Source organism: Equus caballus, chromosome 22 (genome assembly GCF_041296265.1).
Source record: "Equus caballus isolate H_3958 breed thoroughbred chromosome 22, TB-T2T, whole genome shotgun sequence".
Classification (NCBI taxonomy): Eukaryota; Metazoa; Chordata; class Mammalia; order Perissodactyla; family Equidae; genus Equus; species Equus caballus.
The window spans coordinates 46,284,326-46,296,490 of NC_091705.1; the positions used below are offsets into that span (position 1 = coordinate 46,284,326).

General features: G+C 50.5%; 2 protein-coding genes and 1 long non-coding RNA gene across 4 annotated transcripts in view; 2 read left to right on the top strand and 1 right to left on the bottom strand.

Moving 5' to 3' along the window:
* The window catches only part of LOC111770045 (uncharacterized), a 38,334-nt gene that overhangs the window by 19,229 nt on the left and 6,940 nt on the right, over nt 1-12,165 (bottom strand). The gene's annotated exons all lie outside the window — the stretch shown is intronic.
* GNAS (GNAS complex locus) overlaps nt 7,558-12,165 on the top strand; it is a 66,737-nt gene continuing 62,129 nt past the window's right edge. Inside the window, exon 1 of the mRNA XM_070247286.1 lies at nt 7,558-8,851. Within this exon, the coding sequence (XP_070103387.1) occupies nt 8,809-8,851 (43 nt within the window). The 5' untranslated portion in view covers nt 7,558-8,808. The remainder of the gene's footprint in view (nt 8,852-12,165) is intronic.
* LOC100050675 (neuroendocrine secretory protein 55) overlaps nt 8,057-12,165 on the top strand; it is a 51,325-nt gene continuing 47,216 nt past the window's right edge. Inside the window, exon 1 of the mRNA XM_070247288.1 lies at nt 8,057-8,851. Coding sequence (XP_070103389.1) covers nt 8,057-8,809 — 753 coding nt within the window. The 3' untranslated portion in view covers nt 8,810-8,851. The remainder of the gene's footprint in view (nt 8,852-12,165) is intronic.

The following is a 12,165-nucleotide window of genomic DNA, read 5'->3' on the forward strand; positions in this document are numbered from 1 at the left end:
GCTGCAGGCGGCCCAGTATTTCGTTAGTTCGAATCCTGGGCGCGGACATGGCACTGCTCGTCAGACCACGCTGAGGCAGCGTCCCACATGCCACAACTAGAAGAACCCACAACGAAGAATACACAACTATGTACCGGGGGGCTTTGGGGAGAAAAAGGAAAAAATAAAATCTTTAAAAAAAAAAAAAACTAAAACTAAAAAACAAAATTAAAGAAAAAACTCTAAAACCGCCCCCAATATCTTAAAACAAAACAAAAAACCCAAATTACTATCTATTGTGATTCAAAAAGAAATGACAGGGAAATACTAAAGGTAGGAGGATTTTGTAGCCTCCACATCAAAAGGAGTCCCCTCACTGAATAAATTTAGCCTGATCAGAAACCCACTACAGCATCTTTATCTTCCTCATTTCACTGTGGGTTGGCACCTGGCAACACTGCCTCACTCAGCTCTCACCCTCGCGCAGGAATCCCTTCCACAAATGCTCCCGCGCCCTGTCCCGAGTGTTGGCTCAAGCAGGTCGCTGGCTGCCTCATAAACCAACCAGTTCTAAAAGTAGCAGAACGTGAGAAAAATGCACAAAAATCAATACCATTCCTATAAACACATGATCAACACCCTGAAAATGCAATGAAACGAGAGAGCCCTTTCACAACAGCAACAAAAGTATCAAATGCTTGGGGAATAGATGCCACATATTCACATCTCAAACTCCATATGACATAGTAGAATAATGTAAAGAAAACACACAACCTTAATGGAAGAAATAGAAACTCAAATAAATGAAGACAGAGATCATACTCCTGGCTTAAGACAATACAGAAAGGACGACAATATTTCCCAGCTTAATTTATAGATTGAATGCAATTCTAGTCAAAATATCACCAATGTCATTACAGAACTTGATAAAAATGGTTCTTAAATTCTATAGAAAAATAAATGGGGGAAACTACTCGAGGATTCTGAGATGATATGCAGGAAGAAGGCACTAGCCCCAGGTCTTAGAACAGCGGACAACGACGATCGTTAAGGCTGTAAAGCAGTCATGGTACACACTGGGCAAGGACGTCACTGTTTCACAAATGGAGCAGGAATTAACCTGGTATCAATAAAAACATACATAACACACGTTATGGACAGACAGATGTTTTTCAAAACCCTTTTATCTCAATTATGGACAGGAAGTTTTGGGTTTAAATAACTAAGCAACATCAGAAAATTTCAAAGTGACAAAGATGAAGATTACTTGACAGCCTAAACAAAACAAAAACTTTCTAATTTCTATATATTTTTCTAAGGTCATCTCAAGCCCCACCACCTCATTCCTAGGGTGCTTATAGTCCAAAGCACAATTTGGAATTAATTAGATTCATCTTGCTCTCTAAATTGTGAGTGTGAGTGTGTGGGCACGGCAAAGCCTTCCGACTGGGCTCCTGCGTCAAGGCCCTGCCCGGCCCGCGGCGCCCAGCAGGCTGCATGCAGGCCTCGCTCCCCGGCGGGCGCTGGCTGCCTGACTGCTTGCACTGCTCTCAAGGGCGACTGTGACCCAAGTCCTCACTTGCTTCAAACCAAATCAGAACTCTCATTGGGGCACACAAAAGCCTTCTCCTGCTCTTCCTTCTTCCCTCGCGAGGGAAGAGCTGGCAGGGAGGTCATGGCTGCTTTTTGAGGGAATTTCTCGACCAGCAAAGGGAAAAATGCCCAATTTACAATGATTTTTTAGTCAACACAATGGATGGAGAAGGGGGCCCAGAATTCACCACCAGCCTATAATGAGTTCATTTCTGGTTTTGAGGAGACCTATTCTTCTATTCTCCTAGTTTCCTGACTTTTTTTTATCATGTGTGGTTCATATCTCACCGTAGAACCTATGGGATCTACATGATCTTGGCACTGGAGGTGACTTTGTCAATCACCTGGCCCAACGTTCCTAGGATCCTTATATGCAGGGAAAGAAGGGGTGGGAAGCAAAGACTGAGGTTCCACCGGAAGCAGAGGTCGGGCCATTGGAATGCACCCGGCTGTGGAAGTGCTGATTATAAACTGATCCAGATCAATCCCCACCCCCCCGGACTGCTTGACAGGGTCCTGCAAGCTAAGGGAGCCACACACTCTAACGCCAGTGCAGGGCAGGACGGATCTTTACCAGACTGCCTTTTGGAAAAACAAAGCTGAGAGCAAATAACAAACAAATACCTTAGAATCCTGTTTAACTCAAAGCTATGCGACGGTGAACAAGGCTGCTTTCCCGTTATCAGGATGGACTGATTACAGAGCCCAGAGTCATTTGCCTGAAGATAATTGCCTCAATTCTCCACTTCACTTTGCACATATAGAAATAGTCCCAATCTACCGGAGCCTCAGTGACTAGACATGTAAAATTGGTCTAATCATATTTTGAAGAGCTCGAGCTGAAAGGATTTCTATGAGCGTGCGCCTGAACCATGACACCACTAAGAGTTTCTCCCCTCTGGGCTCATGGCTCGCTCGCTCCCCCACCAAGTCTGAAGGGGTGAGTCAGATCCTCAGCAGATGAAACAAAAACAACTTTGAAGCTCTCTGTCAGTGACGGTGGCTGGAGGAAACAGTGGGATGACCGGGAGAGCTGGACAAAAGCTAACACCACGAGCTGGGGGATGCTCCTGACTGTTGAGTAGTCCTCTGCAAGGAGGAAGCAGAGGTGCCAGGGCAGAGGGGGATGTCTGAGACTAGAATCACCTGGGCTGCAGGCACTTCTGGACACTGATGTCTCAGCTGGCTAGGGGAAAGAACCAGACAAGCTAACATGTGAGCTAGGGCTAGGCAAATGGACAGAACCCAGTCCCAATTTCCACAAGACAAAGCCAGGCACATGACCAGAGTCCAGAGTATAAACAGGGACCACATGAAAGCTGAGTGCTAGGGCCCAAGCAGAGAAAGGGAGGCATCACGCCTGAGAAGGACCTGAACGCCCAAGCCTATGCTTTGCCTAAGCAAGGGAGCTTCTAGACTCTTCCTGTTGGATCAGGAGCCTAGAAATTGCTCCTCCCGTGACAGAGGTAGGTAGACAGGTAGGTAGGTGGGTGGGTGGGTGGATGATGTACTCGTGGGAGAACCTCTATAGAGCCCAAGGCAAAGGGCAAGGAAAGAGCACCCCCAAGAATACAATCCCTGACAGTGCTGTACACAGGAATACGTTCGTTTCTGATCCTATCTCCCTGTAAAAACGAACGCACAAACAGAGGATTGTAATCCCAACAATGGCCTGGACAGAATCCAGCCATGTCAAAAAGATGATTATTTCCCCCTATTGTTTGCTTTTAGCTCTAGATGGCATTCCCCCAAAATCACAAAATCGGGAGCTTGGGGTTGTCACTATTTCTACTGGTGAGAGCCAATCGATATCATTGCAGTCTGAATAACAGCAAAACAACACCCCAGAGAAACGAGCCAAAAGCTTTTGTATTGTACCCAGACCTCTTTAAGGGGCAGGCGGAGGAGCAATGCCAAATTCTCAGTGGGCTCAAGCCTGTCTGGCTGATTGCCACAGTCAGGGGTGGGAAACACTTCACACTCCCTGAATTCATTTCTACCCAAAGGAAAGTTTGAAAAGCTCTCCATCTCCCAAAATAGTCCTTTCCAATGACTGTCCAAAAAATATGTTCAAGAGTGATTTACCCAGTCGCCTAGCAGAGAAGAACCAATCTTTTATCTTACGTCTCATCTTGGAGAATGTGTTGGTGTCTGTGGGACCCATGACAATAGCCTGGCAAGCCTTTTGAGAATTTATGTGATTCATCTCTGTCTCCCCCAGAGTGACCAGCACAGGGCTTTGCACACGGTAGATACACAGGAACAGGTGGATTGAAAGTAATCCTCTTACAGGCTTTAAAAAAAAAACAAAATCTCCAAGTCAGACCAGGTATAAACCCTTCCCTTCCAGAAAACCACTAGATGCCTCTCCATCTGACTGCAACCACAGTTACTCAACTTGCCTCCCTCGTTTACCTGTCTGGTGTAGGATTTATTATTTGGCACCTGTTGGCAATCCACTTTTTAATATTTGGGGGCATTTCGCATTGATATGCATGTTGTTGAATGGCAGGAGTTGTTCACTCTCAATTACCTCCAACTCCCCATGATGCCTGGAATAGTGTCTTGGTCACAGAAGTGACTCAATGCATGATTGCTAAATAGTCAATTTCATTTTTAATTTCCGAGACAGCTCCAGGAGGGGAGGCAAAGAGGACCGATATAATTAATAGACAGACTTGACTAATTTCTTTGCTTCAACAAATGAGCTGTGAAGCCCAGAGACTGAGAGCCCTACCCCGGTTATGAAAGCTCCACTACAGACTGCTGGTTCCATCACATACACCTGTTTGCTCATGTCCTGAAACTGCCACCCAAACATTCCTTCCTGTCACTGAGACACTTGTACTTTCAAATGCTTCTAAAATAGAAGCAGAGTCGGAAGAGCGCAGCCATTACTGGAGCCCCCAGCCCCTGTCCCAAGGCCTCCAGATGCCCTTCATGGAATCGCAATCGGAGCTGAAAAGAACTTTGGTGGGTCAACTTCCAACTCTACCAGGCTCGTGAATCCCATGGGAAACATCTCCAATATGTGGTCATCTGTCCTTTGATTTAACACTACCCTGACAAAGAGCCAACCACCTCCTGACAGCCACTCCATTTCAGAGCCCCAATCGTTAGAATATTCTTCCTTGGGCTGAGCTGAGCTGAAATCTGCCTGTTGTAACTACCACCCATAGGTTCTAATTTTGCCCTCTGGAGACACATAAAATCTCTCTTAATGCCTCTTCAACAGGACAGTGCTTTAAGGGGCTGAAGACAATACCCTTCACAATTCATCCAAATAAAAACCTTATTGTATAATACTGTAATGAACTGGAAACTGCGTTTTCCTGTCCAACTGGTTTAGGAGCCTCCCTCCAGCAGGGCCCTGTAGGTGATATATGTCCACACTTTATTTACCGGCAGACAGACAGAGCCCCGTGTTCCTTAGCCTGGTAACAACCGGAGGTCGTTCATCACCCACTTGCTCCTTTTTGAAATTCACTCTGCAGCAAGCACTTTTTAAAATCATGCACGTAATGCATTTTAAAGAGCATTTTCTGCACGGATCCATTTGCTCGACCTCGGCTCTGAGCGGGAGATGGAGCAGCATCTCAGTGCGGTCCTCCTGCTCCTCCCGGAGCCTTGTGTAGAATATACACCGAAATGTATTTGTAACTATACATGACTGAGGCTCTAAAACGCAGTGTTTTGTTAAATGTTTGTTTGCTGATTAAAATGCATCTTGCAAAGAAAGTGCATTACTGATGCAGAATCTAGTCCAAAAATATGTATTATGTAATGCACATTTTTTAATAATGCAGGCAATCTCGGTGTATCTGTATTAGTGGATCAGCTCTGGGCTGCCATCTCCATTATAGGCATAAAGCACTCCTTCTGAAAAACGAACTACTTTCTTACGTATGCTAAAGAATTGTAACCCACCCTGTTGCTGACAGTTGGGATTCACCTCCTTGGAAGGGCATTCACCAGCACCCACATATTCCTGATCTCTTTCCCAGTGGGCCCTGAAAACCATTTGAATGACATCTTTCTGTTCCATACACTGTCAGTGGGGCTGTGCTAACTGAAAGAAAGCAGGCAGGTGGGTCAATATGAGCAGAACCTTTAGAAATGTCCCCCCTTGGTCAGGGCTGAGAGGTCAGGATTTAAGATATTCAGCTCCCAATGGCCGTGGTCAGTGTCCCATCATAATAGCCACATGATTGGAGCCAGCCGGCCACTTGAGATAATAAAACTCAGTTTCTCTGGAAAGTGTTAGAGTGGGGCACAACTAGACTACAGACATTTGTCCTTTTATGGGGTGTGCCAAATCAACCCCACTTTATTAGACTAATCAGTATTTTAATGCTACAAACTAACTCGAAGAACACAAGACACAAGATAGACACAGCCACGAAGCCAGGTCAGGAACATTCAAGAATGTCCACAGCCAAGATGCAGAAATAAAAACCTCAACACACCAAAAGCAGTTGCTAGAATCTTACTAAGGTGTCAGCTCTGGGTCTGACAACTTTAACGTGGACCTGGTGCTGACGGTGTGACGGCAAGTCCACCGCACTAACAGCACGTGACTCTTCAGCCACCAGGACAGGCACCAGCAGGGGACGCCTGGTGGACCACCTCCAAAGGGACAGCAGAATTAGTAGAGGTCACGCCTCTTCAACTTTACCCTTATTGACTCCAAGACAAAGTGTCCCAAGTGAAGCAAACTTGTTGCCACTTCCATGGATTCTAAGAAGATGGTTTTGCTCTGAGTTATGCCACTCTGGACTTGTCACTATGACAAAGGGGGCATTCCATATTTTAATAGGGAGGGCATGTACAACCCAGAAGAAGCAGTCACGTTACAGATGGAACTCAAGAGCTTCCAAAGTACCGTCCCCTCCTGAGCAAGGATGGCTCCAGGGATCCTCCTCCGGGAGGACATGGAACTCATTGATTTTCCAGGGCTGAGAAAGAAATGGACTAAATTTCCTCCCACCTTTTAGCCTTTGGGGTTCAACAATATGATCTAGGGGCATCTAGCCACTCCCTAACCCTAATGTTCTGGTTGAGCCAATAGAATTCAAGCTGGATTAAACAATCCTGGTGGGTAAGGAAGGATGCGGGGTGGGGTAATGCTCGGACTAACAGTAGAGTACTCCTGAATATCCTTTCCTGATTTTAAGATTTTTTTCTTTTCTTTTTTTTTTTAATCTACCTTCAGCACCTAGAACAGAGCTTAGCATGTGCTAGGCGTTCAATAAATATTTGCTGAATGAATTAACTTTACTGAAAACCTATCTATGAAAGAGCTTTAAAGGGTAGCCCGTGAGGTTTCCTCGATAGCTGACCACCCTGAAGCACCCCCAGGGGCTAAGAATTGGCTGCACCTACTGAATATCAGCGCAGGAAAGACTTCCCTTAACTAGTGGTTCTGGCTAATGAGTCTGTCTCCCAGCATACGTTCTCAGCTAGAGCCCATGGCAGCCCACCAACGCGTTTGCAGACTTGCAAACCACCACCCCGTCTGTGGGGGTCCTTCTTAGCGAAGATGCTTATTTGTCCATGATGTAATTAGCCAATTGAGACTGCGTGTGTGTGTGGGGGGGGATTTTTTAAACTTCTCTAATTACAGTCACTACAGCAGTTCTGCCAAAGGTGGTTTCATGATTGACTGCCGCAGGTTACCATTCAGACTATTAAGCCCTTGGAAAATGCCCGGGGCCGGATCATTAATACTCACGTATAGACCCCTATTCCCATGGAATATCTGGAGCGTTGTGGTCTGGTTTTTAGCTGCTTCGGGCTTTGTTCGTGTTTTCTCGATAACCCTGGAGAAGTTGGGGAGGATGCGGACCCCATGGAGATGCCATGCCCAGCAGCCAAGTTCTGGAACCTGTGGCTAGCTCGCTCGCTTGTTCCTTGGCACCCGCCAGGCCCCCCCACTCTCCGCTTTGCCCAAATCCTTTCAAACAAGGATCCCTCCTGCCACCTGCCGGCCCACTAGGGTCTGCGCCACCGACTCAGCGCCACCGCGCAGCTGGCGGGGAGACGCCCCCGCCTCCTTACTGCACATGCCCGGCAGAAGTCCGGGCGCGCAACTTTGCAGAACCTCTCCTCCCCGTCTCTCCTCGCCTCAGTCTCCTCTTCCCTCTCCCAGGCGAGAGGACCAGCGGAGGCACCTCTCCCGAGTCTTGGACCGCAGCGTCTGAGACTTAGAGAGGGGAGCCCGGGAGGAGATAGACTTTTTCTCCCCCTTTCCTATCCCTTCTTTTTTTCTCAGAGGCAAGCAGAGGCGCGGAGCTTTAGAAAGTTGAGTGGTCAGGAAGGTAGGTGCTTCCCTTTTTCCCCTCACACCGAGGTGGGGCTGGGACCTCCGGATCCAGCTTCTCACCTCGTCAGGTGCACCTTTTTCGGCTCTAGTAGTCAATGCGCATCGGAGCCGCTCTCTGCAGAGCCAGAGGGCGGGTCGGCTTCTCGGTGTGCGCCTAGGAGAATGGATCGTAGGTCCCGGGCTCAGCAGTGGCGCCGAGCTCGCCACAATTACAACGATCTGTGCCCACCCATAGGCCGCCGGGCAGCCACCGCGCTCCTCTGGCTCTCCTGCTCCATCGCGCTCCTCCGCGCCCTTGCCACCTCCAACGCCCGCGCCCAGCAGCGCGCGGCTGCCCAGCAGCGCCGGAGCTTCCTTAACGCCCACCACCGCTCCGGCGCCCAGGCGTTCCCCGAGCCCCCGGAATCTGACCAGGAGCACGAGGAGGCAGACCTCGAGCTATCCCTCCCCGAGTGCCTAGAGTACGAGGAAGAGTTCGACTACGAATCTGAGACCGAGACCGAGTCTGAAATCGAGTCCGAGACCGACTTCGAGACCGAGCCCGAAACCGCCCCTGCCACTGAGCCCGAGACCGAGCCCGAGGACGAGCGCGGTCCTGTGGTGCCCAAGCGCCCCACTTTCGGCGAAAGGGGCTCTCTCACCCAGCGCCTGCAGGCTCTGAGGCTGCGGAGCCCCGACGCCTCCCCAAGTCGTGCGCAGCCCAGCACTCAGGAGCCCCAGAGCCCCAGAGAGGGGGAGGAGCCCGAGCCCGAGGACAAGGATCCGAGGGACCCCGAAGAGTCCGAGGAGCCAAAGGAGAAGGAGAAGAAGGAGAAGCAGCAGCAGCGCCGCTGCAAGCCGAAGAAGCCCACCCGCCGCGACCCATCCCCGGAGTCTCCTTCCAAAAGGGGACCCATCCCCATCCGGCGTCACTAATGGAGGACGCGCCCCAGATTCTCCTTGTTTTCTTTGACCCAGGTTGGTTGCCCACCGCTAAACTGGGAAGCCTGGGGTCGGTGTGGGAACGGCGGCACGAGGGGAGAGAAAAGGAAAAGCAGGTTAGGAGGAAGGCGGGAATAGAGCCGCCTCAACTAGCCCGCCCGGGAGGTGGGGGGCCAGGGCAAGCTGGGAAGGACTCCCCAAATCTCCCCTGGGGCGTCAGGAGCGCCCAAGTGGCCAAAGGCTTGTTGGACGGTGGGGCGCTTCTTGCGCCCCTCTGGGGACAGCCTGAGGTCTCCAACCTACCTCCAGGACGCACTACTGGATCCCCCCCAGGTTTCCAGCTGCACACGCGAAGGGCACGGGTAAGTACTTGTTTTACGCTCTTTTTTCTCTCCTAGAGAGACTAGTGTTAAACCAGTTGGTCTTGGCCGGCGCCAAAACGTGGTTCGGAGGTGCGCGCGCCAACTTTAACAATACAAGGGCAGCCGCACTGTAGCGACACTGTTGCAATGTGCAAAAAGTAATCAGACTGGGATTGGGCGAGAACTCCGGAGACTGCTGGCTCCGGGGCAAGTCGTGCGCGCGGCGCTCAAGACACTTAGAGCCTGGAGCCCAGGTCCCGGAGCTTCCAATCTGGAACCACGGGACCTCGGCACCAGTACCCCCCACGGCTGTGCACCAGTCCTGGCCGCCACCGCCCGCCTCCGGGCGCTCGCCGGGCCGGAGACGGCGGCAAAGGGTGTGCGCACCTGCCCGCGCGCCCCAGAGCCGACTTCTCCGGGCGGCCGGTGGTTCCCCACGAGTCACCCGCACTCGGAGGGCGAGCAGAGGAGGTACGGGAGTCGTGGGGGATACCCCTACAGGCTACTGGGGTTGGTGGCGCGAGCATGGTCACGTCGGGGCATCGCCAACCTTTGGGGCAGCTGGTCTGGCCACGAAGCTGGGCGCAGCTTGGCTGGAGAGGTCCCGGGCCGTTTGCGCAAGGCCCTGGGGGTGAAAGAGAGGGGCTAAGAGGCCCAAGAAGTGGTCGCCAGAGGAAAGGTAAAGCGGAATGGGCTGGAGGGGGTCGCATCTATCACACTCTAAGATGTGTCCCCAAAGAGCGGGGCACCCTCTGAGCTGGAGGAAAGGTGTTGGACGCGACGCAAGTCCTTGGGCGATCGGTCGAGAGGGGGCAGGGGCAGGGGCAGGCGCCGGCGCCGGCGGCTTCTCCAGCCTCGGGGAGGGGAGGCGGCGCGCACCGGCCATTTTCAGCTTGGGTGGACCTAAGTTTGGAATCTGTAACCTGGAGGAGAAACTGTCCTGGTGTCCGAGCACAAAAACGGCCGCAGTCAGGTAACGCATCTTCTTCGGTGCGGAGTGCGCCTTTCTCGCCAGTCCTGGGGGAGAACACTGATAAGTGAAATGTATTAACAAAACCTCACCCGATTTGAAAATTGATCTTTTCTTGGTACACGCGCGTCTCCTTTCCGCGCGGATGTGAGCTATTCTGATGAGAATGATTTGGAGGGAAAGTGAAGCATTTTGAGACTTGAAATGAAAAGACGGGTCGGGTTCTTAGACTCCTAGGAAAAGAACGCGACCAGAAGGAACACACTTTAAATGGTCTTCCTTCCAGGTGTCTTCCCTGAGAAAGGCGTCGCAGAGTCCCAGAACTTAGTTATTTTGGGCTGCGGCGCTGACGGATGGCTGCTGGAGCCGTTGTGGTGTTCCCTCGTGGTCCGGGACAGGCGGGTGCTAGCAGGGGGCTCCGCGGGGCGGCGAGCCGCCGCGGAAGTCTGGAGGCAGCCGAGGGCGTGCAGGGGGGCTGGGCATGCCCTGCCTTCAGCTGGAAAGTGTAAATTGCCTAAGTGACATGGAGCGCCTCAAAGTTGGAATTTCTGCTTGACGTAAACAGTGATGCTCTGTTCCTTTCTGTGGCATTAAGTGTTCTGTTTTGCCTCTAGTATTGTCTTAGCAGCTTCAGTTCACCAAGTAAAACGTCCCTAGCGAATAGGCAGAAGCAGCTAGCGTCGTGGTGGGCTTCTCTGGCGGGCTTTTCAGTGTAGAGGCTACCTCCACAGATGCGCTAGTGTGAGGGACCGGTTTTCCTGCAGAGCTAGGTTTTTCATGAGAGAAATTAGCATGCTGCCTTGTTGCAGGATGAATATACAAGTTTTAAAAAGTCCTCAGCGCCCGGCCCCACCTCTCACGGAAGCCTGCATGCGGGAGGCTGCTTTCTTGACTGTAAGCAATATACCAGGTTCATGGTGGGGGGCGGGGGGCGGCAGCTAGGAACACAGGCTCTCCTCCACAAGCCGCCTGATTGTGGAAACCTGTTACCCACCCACCCCTCCCCCACTCAGTTCCCCTCCCCCACTCAATTCCCCTCCCCCGCCCCCTCCTTCCATCCTGGCTCCAGGGTGGAAAAGCCATTAGGTACCGTACAAAACAAGTGAGGACTACACCAGCCCCCGGGGAAAGTGCCCAGGACCCACCAGGAGAGGGCATTTTGCTACAGAGACGCTTCAAAACCTTTCTACCTGAGGCACTCGGGTTCAGCTGCCTTTCTATTCCAGAGTCATTGCTGGCAAGTTCTCCGAGCATTCCCAACTCACTAGTCTCCCAACTGGTCCTTTGTTTCACCCTGCTAAATGGGTTAGCATTTGAATAGGCTCACTTGCCCTTTCAACTCAGGCGGGTTCTGTCTGGTGAGGAAGTTCTCTCAAAGAACAGACCACGTAGGTGAATTATCAGCCTGTTGTAATATTTCAAATGGAGAGAGAAACGAGGAGAGCAGAGCTGGTTAAAGGTGACGGTATGCACCAATATTGAGGATTTTCCCCTTTATGACACTAATCATTTGCTTAATGGAAATTGGCTTTTCCTTGGACAAAGCTGCTCTTAGAACTGAAATTTTTGAATTGGAAAATCATGCAGCAAAGTTCAAACTGTGTGAGGGGTCAATAGTCTAGTGCAGGTTTACTTCTAAAGTTTGCCTTACAAAACATGTTTATCAGAATTCAAGAATTGGGGATTTCAAAGTTTGGAATTCTTTTAAGATAATGTTTCTTTAAAGCTTTTTCCTCCCTGGAATTGCTCACAGCCCTTCGCTCTCTAGCCTTCATTTTTAGCAGCTGTGATAGAAAGTTTAATGAGGAAGCGAGCTGAAACTTTGGTGTTGGCAAGAATGAGGTCTTTTTTTAATAATCTGCATGGATTTTACTTAATTTTTGTGTATTATCACTGCTCCTAACGCAGAGGGAAGCTATTGAGCAGAAACTGAGCAGAAACCATGGTATTGGGGAAAGTAGTCTCTTAACAGAAAGGTGACCTATAGCAAAAGACAAATCACCAAAATCAAATCAAGC